The sequence below is a fragment of the Corvus cornix genome, chromosome 14, assembly GCF_000738735.6.
Source record: "Corvus cornix cornix isolate S_Up_H32 chromosome 14, ASM73873v5, whole genome shotgun sequence".
Taxonomy (NCBI): Eukaryota; Metazoa; Chordata; class Aves; order Passeriformes; family Corvidae; genus Corvus; species Corvus cornix.
This window is the reverse complement of record NC_046344.1, coordinates 12788265-12801956: the sequence shown is the minus strand read 5'-3', so window position 1 is coordinate 12801956 and position 13692 is coordinate 12788265. Positions and strand designations below refer to the sequence as shown.

The 13692-nt window shown below is 41.3% G+C and overlaps 1 protein-coding gene across 23 annotated transcripts in view; it reads left to right on the top strand.

The window, feature by feature from the left end:
• RBFOX1 (RNA binding fox-1 homolog 1) overlaps positions 1-13692 on the top strand; it is a 1114622-nt gene that overhangs the window by 509216 nt on the left and 591714 nt on the right. The window contains exon 1 of one of the 23 annotated variants that reach the window (XM_039560098.1): positions 7714-8216. The exons of 18 other annotated variants lie outside the window; for them this stretch is intronic. In XM_039560098.1, the coding sequence (XP_039416032.1) occupies positions 8081-8216 (136 nt within the window). In that variant the 5' untranslated portion in view covers positions 7714-8080. Of the gene's footprint in view, positions 1-7713; positions 8217-13692 lie in introns of those variants that run through there. 4 more of the 23 variants (XM_039560101.1, XM_039560102.1, XM_039560104.1 and 1 more) reach the window with 4 other exon arrangements.

The following is a 13692-nucleotide window of genomic DNA, read 5'->3' as shown; positions in this document are numbered from 1 at the left end:
AGGATGTCTTTCTCAAAGAAGACTTAAATGACCCAGGTTTTGGGTTTTTTTAATTTTAATTTCTTGCCACGTTTATGATACTGGAAGTAGCAAGAATTGTCTCCCTTAATAGTGGCATTTACTTAAAATTTTTGTGTCAGAAGCAGAAAGCTTTTGCTGCCTTAGTGGTTTATCCATTTTCTAGAATCTTTTCATGCTACTTTGCATGCAAACACTGTGCTGTCTGCAAGCTGGGCCATGGATGGGTTTTATACACAGGTCATTAAAGAACTTGCCTGTGCATCTCCAGATTTATTAAGTGACTTGGAGTGCCACTCTGTCAAACCTTTGTATCCAATTAGTATTTCTCTCCCTTACAGAATAATTTCTTGAAAAATATTTGCAGTTTATGAAATTATATATGCAATTATATAGGCTTTTGGGTAATTACAAGTATATTTTAGTTTTTCAGTACATTTTATTATGCGTTGTTATGAACTGTTTACAGCAGTTCTCACTGGCAGGGGGGAGGAGAGAGGGAGGGAAAATGGAGCTGAATGTGGAGTAAAACCAAGGGAAATCTCATATTAAAGATTCACCAATGAATCTTTGCAGAGTTTATGCAAATCCAGTGGGTATTTTGTGAAAGTGTTAATGAGTGTCACATCCTGATTACTGCAGATTTCCCCTTGCATTTCCAACCGTACCAAATCCAATTGAAACTGCTAAAATTAACACCACGAGTCCCCAACATTTTGTCCGAAAAATGTGTGAAATTTGTTTTTAAAATATTGTGCCCTCATTATTCTTGGAAACATCTTACATGGATGTTGATATAAAATATGCTGTCTGCATTCCTTGATGGATGACAAACTTAGCATTGGTCTCCCTAAATCCTTCTGAAGGACCGTCTATTTTTGCACTGTGTTTTGCACTGTGTTTTGCATCTCACTGTAAAGCAAACCCTATAATTAACTGCCCTGGCACTGAGGATCCTATTAGGAATGTTCTTGTTTACCAACAGCTACCAGGAGCAGCCCTTTTTGTCACAGCACATGAATCCCAGAATGGTTTGGGTTGGAAGGGACCTTCAAGCCCACCCAGTCCCACCCCCTGCCACAGGCGGGGACACCTTCCACTATCCCAGGTTGCTCCACGCCCCGTCCAACCTGGCCTTGGACACTTTCGGGGATCCAGGGGCAGCCACAGCTTCTATGGGAACCTGTGCCAGGGCCTCATCACCCTCACAATACAGGATTTCTTCCTGAAGTATGTGCTGGTCCTTTTGTTGTGTGTTAAGTGGGACCTGTGATGTGTGAGGTGACTCCAGACTCACTGATTTAGTTAATCTCAAAACCAAAAAAAGGTAAAAAATTAAATTAAATTTAAAAAAAAAGGAAAAAACCCAATCATTATGTCCCCCGTTAGGTGACAGTTATTTTCAGGGTTTTGAACACTTCAGCTAGCTCACTTCCCTATCTCCCCCTTCCCTTTGCATTCTGTTGTGTGGGCCATCTCTCCTCTGAACCTCTCTCTCAGCTTTTGCTGGGTTTGAAGTTTCAGACAATTTCATGTCCCTTTTGCTCTCTTATGACTCAGTTTGGCAAACATATTCTGTCTTTATCCCTAGGCCAAAAAAGCCCTTGCAACTCATGAAAACAAATCCAGAAACATTTGGGGGGAAGGGCATTTTCCCAACACCACTCCAGGATGCCAGTGGTGGGGTGGGTCAGGATGTGGCACCCGCCAGTTGGGCATGGATCTTCTATTTCTCTGCCAGCCTACTGTGTGCTGTTAATATAACCCCGAATGCCTGTGTTTGTGACAAGCCACGATCATAATGAGCCTGTTTATTTCCAGATACGTAGTGACATCGTTCATTTGCACATTAAAGGAAACTTTGCTGCAAGAAGACAAATTTGAGGCTACAAAAGCTTTGTGATTATTGTAATGCTAATCTGTATTCGATCCCATATATGTGTCACATCTTGAATACTTTAAAAAATTAATTAGTCAACTCTGTTGTGCCACAGATGAGCAGGAGCAAGTGGCTGCTTGCATCCACAAGCTGTGACATTCTCTGTGCCAACAGGACTTTAAAGGGGAGAAGGTCCCCAATAACTGAGCTGGAGGTGGTCCCAACCTCTGCCTTCTACCTGATAGTGCAGAATGTGGTGGCATTTGTGTGGTTGTGTTTTATTAAGTGATGAAAATATGTTTAAAGTCTGTCGAGTAACAATCTCTACAGTGCTTTATATCCTGTATTTATAAAGATATTTAAATCTTTGCATTCATTTTAGTAGGAAGTAAACATCATGCCTCTAAAACTAGTGACAAAAGTCTCATTGGTGTGTTCTGCAATCTGGAGAGCAACTGCAGATGAAAATAGGTTGAGTAAAAATAAATACAGCTGCAAAATAAAGATTTGTCATTAACTAAGAACAAAATGGCAGTTACCCATTTTCTCAACAGAATTCTACCTCCATCCATCTCACAGTGTTGCACAGGAGTATTTCTTTGCCTACTTAGAGGGCCAAAAATCCTCTAGAAGCCTCTAAACTCTGTCATTCTATTTTCTTTGCTCAGCTCACTGCCTGTTAGGTGCAGGCACGTGTCAGACTCACACCTGTGTCACAGGGGATTGTGCTTGCTCTGCTTTACTTAGGGGGCACGGGCAGAGTGAAAAGTCTAAATTCAGACTTCTCTGGGGGTGTGTGCCTCTAAGGATGGCTGGGGGAGGCCTCAGTGCTCCCTCAGTGACTTCCAGCTGTGATCCTGGGACTGGGAAATGTTTTGTATTGACTTTATTTGGTGTTCTGAGCAGCATTCAGGGCCCTGTCCTGTGGTGTAGGCTGCACGGTATCATTTGAAGGTATTACCTTGCACAATTTGATGTCCAAGGGGAAGCAAGTGCACTTCCAGATGTTTTAGGTATTTTCCATCATGTTATGACATTTTCTTATGCTGGTGTGGTGAGCACTGTCACATCTGTGTTTTCCTGGTCATGGGGCTCTGTAGACAAATTAACCTTTTGCAGTGTTATTGAGGAAACCATTTGCATTAATACTGTGAGAAGGAAAAGTAGATTGCAGAATTGGAAGACATTTTGAACTCACAACAGAGTAAAAATTTGAGTATTCTAATTACTAAACGAAAAATTGTAGTTTGTTTGGGAAGAACATCTAAAAGCAGATCCAGATTGCCTCTGAAGGACATATATAGGGAACTGTTAATGTCCATGTTGCAGCCTTAACTAGTAATCCTTGTTCCTGTGGAAATGCTGTCTGCCTCAGGAATGCAAATTCCTGTGACTGCTTTAGCATTTCAACAGGGCTGTGAATATGTACAAGCACAGAAGGAATTATTTTGCTTCAAGACTTTTCAGAGACCTGTTTCTTCTTCATGTTGGTAGATGTGTTGTTACCTTATGTTTAACGTTAAACTTTGCAACAAGCTCAAAAAAAGAGTCAACAGTCTTTAAAGTGAATGCTGCTGGTAAATGGTGTCTGCTGCTTTCCTTACACTTGACAAAAATGAGATACAGATTTTTTTCCTTGATTTGATGAGTCTTCAGAAACTTTGCTTTATTTTAGGGCTTTGGATAAGTAATTCTTTTTTGAACATTACCACCTAAGCAGCAGTGGCTGTGCAAAAAATCACTATCCTGTGGAATATGCCTTTTTGCTCTTTATAGGGGGGTGAATACAGGCATGACTGGTTATTTTAATGGCAGTTTTCATGGCACTTATGCAAGAAACTTTTTTTGTAGCAATATTTGAAGTAACATTTATTAGATCAGTACTAGTTTAGTTGAATCAAAATTATGTTCCTCTACTATTTTGATGGTGTTTGATTTCTTGTTTCTGAATGAAATTAGACATGACTTTTTGGACAAAATATAGCCAATAAAATTTTCATTTAATATGCTGCAAACTTTTGCATTTAGTATTGCAGTAAGAGTGTGAAAGTACCTTTGGATACTTGCAATGTTTAAGTCACCTCATTTATGAGCTGCCCTAATTGTATGAGCAGCAGAAACAGAACTAGAACCTTTAAGAGAGATTGGTGACATCAGTAGCAAATACACCTCCTTGGGAAAATGCAACATCACTCACAATGCAAAATGAAGCAATTCAGATCTGTATAATCACATTTACAAATTCTTTATGGAGGCTACTTGTAAGCAATTGGCTAAAGAAAAGAATGGACATTTTGAACGCACAGAAAAATGATCTCTGAAAACACCTTGTATTTTGTGTCACTGTTTTTTTTGGAACATCTCTTACATTTAGCATCTCTAATGCTAAACCCAAGTATTTTTGTGTACTTTTGTAATCAGTTTCGTTGTGTGCTTAGCAACATTGTGGATGCTTGCAGGATCCAGCCCCTAGAGAATATTTTTAGAATCTGCTTGGTAGAGGAAAAACTTCTGTTTTCTGATTGTATTTCCTTTGATAGTTCAGGTTAAAAATCCTTATCCTTTAGATTCTCTCCAAAAGATACTATTTAGCATCAGTTAACATCATGCATTCTCAGATGTAGATTTCTTTGAGCTTTGATTGCTTTGTTGGGTTTGTGACACCTGGTGGATGTTGGATTTTTTTAACACGTTGGTTGTCTGTCTCAAACTTGCACATGGAAACCCCGAACCATTTTGATCTAAAACTGCAGCATGTTTGTGATAAATCACATGATAAGTTTCCTTCTGAATATGCTTCATTAGGCTTCCCTTGTGTGGTGCTGCTCATTAGATGGCACGGAGGAAGAAACCATTCCAGCAGGAATCCATCAGGCATGGAGAACCCCCGTGTGTTGGACATGGATGTGCATTAAAGGTTAAACCCCATTTCACTGCCCGGTAGTAAAAGCACTTTACAAACTGGACAGGTGCAGAATAACCTTCTGCTGGAGATGCTGCTCGTGGATTTTACCAATATTCACTTTCCTTCAGTGGTTATGTTGGTTTTTAATAGTTCCCACAGCACAGAAACTTAGTTCAGGAAATTATGACTAAATCAGTTACCCCTGAAGGCTTTGAGCTGGAAGCTTTCTAGTATGACACGTGCACCTTTGGATCTGTTTAAAAAAAACTCCAGCTGCACCCTTCACTAAAAGGCACATATTTTACAGTTAGTTGCTTTGGTCTGCTTCTCTGTGATTTTCCTTGTCAACTGGATAACTCAGAAGAAAAACACTCCCTTTTTTAAAGAGAAAAAGATATAAGGGAAGATAAACAACTAAATTCATTTAGAACTTTTGATGTGCCATGAGACATAATGTGATGGCACTCATCTGTACTGTTCAGTAAGTGCATTGAACATACTTATTTAATGATCTCCAATAAAAAAGATAGAAATCTGGAATTACTGAAACCTCAACAGCCGCTGCCATCACAATAATATTTCAGTTATTTAAGGTTTGTCCCTGCAAGTGTAATGGGAAGGACAAAGGTTCAGGAGGTCTCTTGCCCATGGTAGGAAATGTGTGCGTGAGAAGGTCACGGCAAGGATCCTCAGGAGCCGGACCACAGCAAGCCCCTGCTCTGCCCTGCTCTGGTTCCCCACTGAAGCGTTTGCTCATCCCCAGGTCACTTCACAGGGCGTTTAACTCTGGGTCTTGGTGTGGCTGCAGTGGGTCTGGCTGCACTCACAGCTGCTGGAGTATCCCAGCTGTCAAACAAGGGCGTCCCAGCTGAGGTTCTGCCACCTCCCTGCAGTGACTCAAAGACCAGCCCGGCATCATTTGACCGTTAGAGCGTTTCAGACGTTTTGTCTCTTGTTCAACTGTGAGGTGGAAGAACCATGGTTATCCACCACTGAGAGAGACTGGTGAAGAGGAATGTGTAATGTGCACAGGTTTTTATTCAAGGCTGCTATTTGTGTAGACTGAAGCATGAATTTACAATTCTCTTTTTTAAGTTGACATAGGAATTAGGACCATTGTTTTGATTTTGATTGTTGTCACAATGTTGTGAGAGATGCAGCTCTTTCTGCAGCAGTGTGCGCTTTGTCAGTGCTTCCCCTGCCCCCCTTATTTTTTGCTAATGAGGTAATTAGTTGGTTCAAACTCTTTTTCGTTACTTGAATAAAGCATGGGGATCTCTGAAGAACGACACTGAGGACCACATGTAGCATGTGCCAGAGTTGCAGGTCTTCTGATTGGAGGCCCATATGTGCTGCAAAGGCTCAAAACAACAGGTCAGAGGTAATGGTGATGTTTTCTGACTGCTTTGACTCTAAATGGCCTTGCCCTAGACAACCTGGTTTTGTAAATTAGCAGTGGTAATTGCTGCTGGTAGCATTTTTAATGGAACTGAACTTAACACTGGGAATAAATGGTAAAAATCAGATTTAAAGAACAGAACTAATAAGCCAACCCATAGTATTTTGTTGACTGTGAGTGGTAGAAGATGGTATTTTAGTAATCCCTGCATTTTACTTCACCCGTGTTTAGACACACAAGGTGGTTTGATTGGAATCTTTAGAATTTCAGTGCTTTAGTGCTCTGAAGTACATTAGCTCTGCCTTAGCAGTTAGTGTTTATTCATTCTCAGAGCACTGTAGGGTCATTAATCCTTCGAGCCCTCCTGAGAAGTCAGAGATGGGAGACACTGGAAGTCATATTATTCTAATTTTACAAGTGGGAGAACTGAAGTGATGAATAATGTGGTCAAGACCACACAGTGAGGCAGTGTGAGCTCTGAGATGTTCTGGCTATTAGGCCCAGTGCTCAGGCCAACCCTTGCAACATTCTCTTTTTAAATTATACACTTTCCTCTATTATGATTAAGATGCCTTAATGGTCCCGTAATCTGTCTAGGTAGAAAGTTTTCTTTACCCTTTGGGTAATAAGGTGAGCATGGCTATGATAAAAACTTCCAAACAAGGAAAACCTTCTGAAATTACAGTCTGAATCTAATATTATTTCCTATATGTTAAGTTTTCACAGAACATAATTAAACCCTGTCTCTTCTCTTCTGCCAAAAAGGGGTGCAAATTCTTTGATTTGTATTTACAAAAAGGAAGTGATTGATGTAAGTTATTTTCCAAGAGATCAGATTGTTAGTCTCATTTTTGATTGCAGAATAATGATAATATTGAGAGATGTTTTAATAGACTTTTGGGTTATATTTTTTTTTGAGAAATAGTGTATGTGTGGTATGAAAATTCATTTTACAGAATTAGAGAAGTCTTCTGAGCAGCATCTGTAGAATTTTTCAATAGACTACAAGTGGTTGTTTACAGATTGAAACTTCAGTTGCATAAATAGATGTACTTTGAAATAGCAGCTTATTTGGTAGGGCATAAGCAATGCTTTTGTGTAGTGAAAGGCATCAGTTTTTAATGTTTATCTGAAACTTTTTTTTTTTTCTTCTCCACAAATGGGTTAATTGCTGCCATCTCTTATGCAAGATTTTCAGGTTTTGTTTCAGTTCCAGACAGTCTTGTAAAAATGACTGTCTGCAATATTATTCTAAAAGAAATTCAGGATTTCACAAGAGATTAATCACCATTTAATCCAAACGTTAACCATTTTGTACAGATAAGATTGATCCCAATAGCGAACCCCTACAAACTTTAGCACCACGTCTAATATTTTAATAAGCAGCTAATATTTAGTCCATCCATTAAGCCACTCCATAACTGAATTATTGAGTGTAATCTGCTCTCCCGTGCCCACCTTCCTTTCCCACAAGGCTGTGTTTTTTAGCTAAGCCGGCGTGGAGCTGCTCTTATCTCCAAATAAAACAAAACGGCTTCGCCGAGCGCCTGCACTGCCGAGCCCGTCAGCCGGGAGAGGAAGGCAGAGACAGCCGAGGGCTCTCGCCTCTCGCGGCAGCATCTGGAGCGCAGCAGATTGAAAGTCATAAATACTGTCCCACCGACATCGTGAATAATGCAGGTGTAGCGGGAGCCATCGGCAGCGCTTTCCATTCCGCGCCTGGACCTCCCTCCGCCCGGAGTTCCGCGGGTGCGGAGGCTGCCCGGCGCTGCCAGCGCTCCCCGCTCGGCGCCTGCGGGAGAGGGGCAGGGACAGCGACAGGGACAGGGAGCCGGCAGCCGGGGCTGGCCGTGCCCCGGGCGGGCTGCGGGGGCGGTGGATGGTGCCGCGGGTCCGGGGGCTGCAGGGCCGGCGGGGACCCCCCGGCTCCCCCGGCTCCTCCCGGCGCCGCACCGGCATCGCCGCCGACCATGAAACCTTGGCAGCTGATTGCAGGCGTGGGAGATGCCCTTCAGGTAAGGCAGCGGCAGCTTCGGAGAGATCTGGGGCCGGGGGAGGGCGGGATCCATCCTGTGTCCGCGCCGGAGAGCGCCCGGAGCCGCGGCTGTGCCCGCCGGGAGGGGCCGGGGCAACTTGGCATGTGGGGCTGCTGGGGCCACTTGGCATGTGGGGCTGCTGGGGCCGGGCAGCGGCCGGAGGGGACTTCCCCACGTGAAGGCGGCGGCGAGAGGGGGCTGCCGGCCAGGTGAGGGGATTTGGGGACACTGAGGGGATTTGGGGATGCCGACCAGGTGAGGGGATTTGGGGACACCGGCCAGGTGAGGGGGGCTGCCGGCCAGGTGAAGGGATTTGGGGATGCGGGGGCTGCCGGGCGGACGCGGAGCGGGCTCCAGCCGCGGCTGGGCAGGATGCCCGGCCCGGTGGCAGAGGGATGCTCCGGGGGCTGGTCCAAGGTGCGTGGTGTACAAACTTAGCGGTGCTGCCGCTGTGTGCCCTGCGTGCGTCCCGGCGGTGTGAGTGTGTTTCTCTGGGTGTGAGCGCTCCTCGGCGAGATGCCGGCAGAAAACAAGGTGCAGGGGGGATTATACATCCTCCCTCCGTGTTTGGTTGAAGTTTATGTGAACTTCATCTTCAGAAAGATGCTTGGCTTTCTGTGGATGGAGTATGTATTAGCATTTATATGAAATAGAGCAGGAGTCTCATTAGAAGGGGTTTTGTCAGGTGGATTATTGCCTTTCAGCAGGCAGGTTGCAGGATTCCTGACCAACCTGGCCACCTGTTTAACTTTGGGGTCCCTGTCTGTCACCAGTGTAATATACTGATCTTAGAAAACACAATTTATGAGTATTTGAAGGTTTTATTACTGTACTTGTTAAAATGCATGGGAAATAACAGCAGCAGTGTTTTGTTAATAAATACAATTTAAACACAGGTAGTTTTGGCTAACAATCCATTTCTATGTATTTGCATTGAAAAAAGCAGGAACAGTGTATAAAAGACTGGGATTTAAAAATGCCTCTCAGTTTCCAGCTGGATATAATTGCAAAGTAATTTAAATACTTTGAATGACTTGAGCAATTTTCTTCCTCTAAAAAACCCACACACTTCAAAGTGTGCAAAAAATGTTGAGGGGAGTGGGGAAGGTGGATTTCTCTAACTTTTAAAAAAAAGGAACTCTTCCATACTTTTAATAGGGGTGTAATATTTTTGAAAGACTTGCTGTCACGTGGAGGAGACTCTGGCACAGCCCAGTAGTGGAATGCTGGGCTCTGCAGTTCAGACACCTTAAAATCACATTGCTTCCAGGACTGTGCATTAAATTCTATCTCAGGTATTTTATTTTGATGGATAATGAGGAAACAGTCTTTGTATTTGTCACTTCTGTAGTGATAAGGAATTTGGTCTTAATACAGAAGTAATTAGGATTTATATAAGTGTTACATAGAAAGTTTGCAATTTTTTTTGCTTATGAAATATTTAGAAAAATCAGTTTACATGCAGTACATTCGTTCTATATGTATTTCTAAAATAAAGCAACAGATACATATAAAGTTTGAATGTCTTGATATTCTGACCATACATGGTAGCTTTTTTCTTAGATATTTAATGTTCCTGTTGTCGATCTGTTTTTTGAACATGCAAATAAGGTTGAACAGAGAGCAGAACTGCTACTCAATGAACAGTGTTCCCTTGTCTACAGCAAGAGCAGTAGTACTGTGTAGAATTATTAGCTTTTCAGATTTGAATCATTTAATGAAAAAAAAAAAGTGGACTTTGGGGTTTTATCCTTTACAGGGGCTTCTCTGTGAGTGCCTGGGTAGTGTCTGTCAATCTTCATCTTCACTTCCATTAAACCTATGGATCTAGGAGGGATTTGATTATTCCTTTTGGAGTTCTTCTTCCCAAAGCAGTTAATTTCTTGGCCTTTGAGATGCTGTGAACACACGATGGCTCCCATTCCCATGCCTGCTCTGGAAGTTCTGTTTAACCAGTGTCTCCCAACATCCTATGCCCTGATACCTCGGGGTTTGTCAGCACAGTTCATTAGACTGCTTTCCAGGCACAGTTTTAGAAAGTTTGAGCTTTATGTTCTTATCTACTCCTACATGAGTAAATATTTGAGATCATGATAACAATAATAGATGGATGAAGCAATGTCAAAGTGTTACGTTCAGTCTTTCCAACATCAAACCACTTACTTCAGTAGCATCATTAGCATGGAATTGTTCAGATTTATTCTGTTTTTAATAGAAGTTTCACGTAGGATCTCAGTTTTGCTCATAAACCAGAAAACTTTTCCAGGAACAAGTAGTAAATTGATTTTTCAAGTGATCAACTTTGCGGTATTTGAAATGCTAGAAAAGGTCTAGAAAAATGTTCTCGAGAATAATATTGGAAGTTTGGGTTTTTCCTTTTGTAAGGGAAAATAATGCTATTAAATTTTAAATTAATTTTATGAAGATAAATATGTTAGAAATGGTAACTGAAGCAACAAATTAAAGAGGAGTAGGGAGAGAAATGTGGTCGACTCATGCTTTTAAGTTATTGTGGCAGTAATTGTGGAAAAGTAAACTGGGGAAAAATGTGTAGGGGGTTTCAACTACAGAAAATATCTTGTCTGAAGTTTACTTCATATTTTAATTTAAGCAAGCTAAGAAAGAGTTATTTTTAACTCCTTAGTAAAAATCAAGCTACTAAAGTCAAGGTTTCACTCAACTTCAGTGATAGGGATTTTGGAGTTTTTGTTAGAATGGTTGTGTCACAGGATAGTGCCTTTCTAGGATTTAGAGATGGGAACAAAGTCTTCAGAGGGCCTCGATTATTTCAGAGAGTTTTTCAGTGTTTAGGGGGTTTTATATTTCAAGACTGGGTAATTTATAGCATCTCCTAGGAACTAAGCATAACTTTTGAAATGTACTAACTTTATGGGAGGGTAAGGTTTCAAGCCTATTATTGTGCTATGAATAGGTACATTTTCAATCTAGGTGAAAATAAGCTTAGGAGAGTTATCTGCCTTTAACGTCGTCTTGGAACGTGTTACAAAGGAATAGTTCTCCTAAACTGAGGTGTGAGGAGACCAGGAATTCAGGGAATTCAGCTTCTGGCTGTGCCCAGGGATGCCTTTATGAACACAAGAAGTGCCATAAGTACACAGGCACCAGATGGAAGAGAAATGCAGGCTTGTCCTTTAACAGGGTGCATCACAAATGCGTTTTATTTAAAATTCAAATGCTGTGGGATTGCATTTGGGTGAGATACCAGACAGTGAAAAGAAATAAATGTGTCACTGCCAAAACTCTCTTCTGGTGGCATTTCCTTCTAAATTTATCGTGTCAGCCGTGAAGTTCTGTCTGTAGGAATAAGTCTTTTCCTTTCTATTATTTTTTTATTTTCTTTTTAAGGTGTCCAGTGGAGATGTTAAGGAACGTGGCAAAGTTGCTGTCTTTGGTGACTTTGTGCACTCAGTACTTTTACCTTAGCTGAAGTTGAGTTTGGACAGTGTGGGAACGTGTTTACTTTGGGGGATTGGAATTGAGTGCAGGCATTTCTGCTTTCTGTTTGTCCTCATCCTGCCTGTTGTGCTTTTCATGTCACTTACCCATGCTAAATTGCAGAGGCTGTGATTTCCCTCCATTGTCTTTGAAAATGAAGCACAGTATGGCTTCCTTCACCAGGTTACAATCAGAGACTATTTTTTTTTTACATTTTTTTGTTCTGTAGTTAATTACAGATTTCATGCACAGCAAAGAGGTTTCTGTAGAGGGAAAATTCACTGATGGTCAGGAATATTTCAAAAAATGCTTTCGTCTCACAGGCGTGGAGACACGCAAACTTTTTCTAAAGTATTAAAATTGAGAATCTGCTTGAGTCAGAAGTAACGTCCAGATTCAGCAAAACTAGGTTATGAATCCAAGCAATTAAACATGACAAAGAGCCCAGTTTTACTGCCTGGACTTAATAGCCTTCCAGTATTTGGGTTTTTTTTTTTTTTTTTTTTTTGAGGCATAAAAACTTCAAAATATTCTTTTGTGTCACGTGTTCACAAAAACAAGGTTTACCTCCATACCCCAGAAAATCTTGAAAATCCTCTTTTACTTTTGCACCTACAGTTTTTATTTAAGTATTTTTATTCTCAGGAGAAGGAAACACTATTATTTTACTCTGTTTCAGATACCCAGAGATCAGCAGCTACTCATTAATTACCTGCATTTTGGTAGAGATAATTAAAAACAATCTGGTTAAATGTTTAGAAATTAATAAAAGAATCTTTTAAAATCAGTATTTATTATGTATTAAATATAAGGTTTTCTAATGATGATTAGGAATCCAATCAAAATTTTCATGTGGAAGGCCAGAGGATCCATTTTGGTTTTGTTGTTTGCTTTTTTTTTTTTTTTTAATCTTCTGTTTTTATGTATTTGATGTTCAGAAATTTTAAGCTGGTTTCTTCTCTGGTAATTACTGCAAATTTAGCTGGGAAGAGAAGGGGAGGGATGTAACCAGATGTTAATCCTGGCACTAGGATGCCAATGGGCCAAAAGGACCAACATGAACTTGATCAGAACTTTAACACAGGTTATCTGTTCACTGCTCCTATGGTGGAGTGTGGTGTAAAATGCTGACAACAACCTCCCACACTTTGCATGTGTCAATTATGCTGCTTGTGCTGTGCTGTTCTCTGGACAGGCATTTATGTCTTTTTTAACTTAAATGTTGTCCTTGTTAAAGTTGACCTTTCTGATTCCATGACTAATAATAATCCAGGAATGCTCTTTGATCGTTTTTCCAGATAAATGAGCTGTAGCTTACATGAGGACTTGTTTCTGACTGCTAATTAACCTGGCTCTAATGGCTTCTTTAACTGGAAAAACCTCTTACAGCCAAGTGGGGTGTGAGGCACACGTGGCACTGAGAACTTGCACTGTTACCTGATGCTCTTAACAACAGCAGCATCATTTTGTGGATTTAAGATGAGCCTCAGTATCTTTGAAGAACTGCTGCTACAGCGAAGCAAGTCTCCTAAGAACATGACAATTAGACCAGGCCCTATTGGAGCATTCTTGGCTTCCTCCTGTACTGTTTCATGTGAATTTTATGTTTCCATGTCAGCGTCAAGTGTTCACCTTTTTCCAACTGCTCGGCCTTTCTGACAGGACAGATCCTTGGGGCTGTAGTCCTGGGGACAGCAGGTCACCTCTGCCCTCTGGCTTTCCATGGCCCAGCTTCTCAACACATGATAGCAGCAAGTGGTGTGTGTAGGAGCAAGAGATGTGTTTCATAGAAGGCTGTATCTGCTGTCACCTGTGCTTGCAGGGAAGGTTTGATATTTGGCTGTGACACAGAGTAATCTCAAACCGTTAGGTTGTATTTTTCTTGGAATATTTTGCAAGACTAATGAAAATGAATATCATCTCATGTTTTCACTGGAATACTTTTGTCATTCTCAAAACAAGTATTGATTGATGAGGTCTGTGTGATGAACAGTGGTGG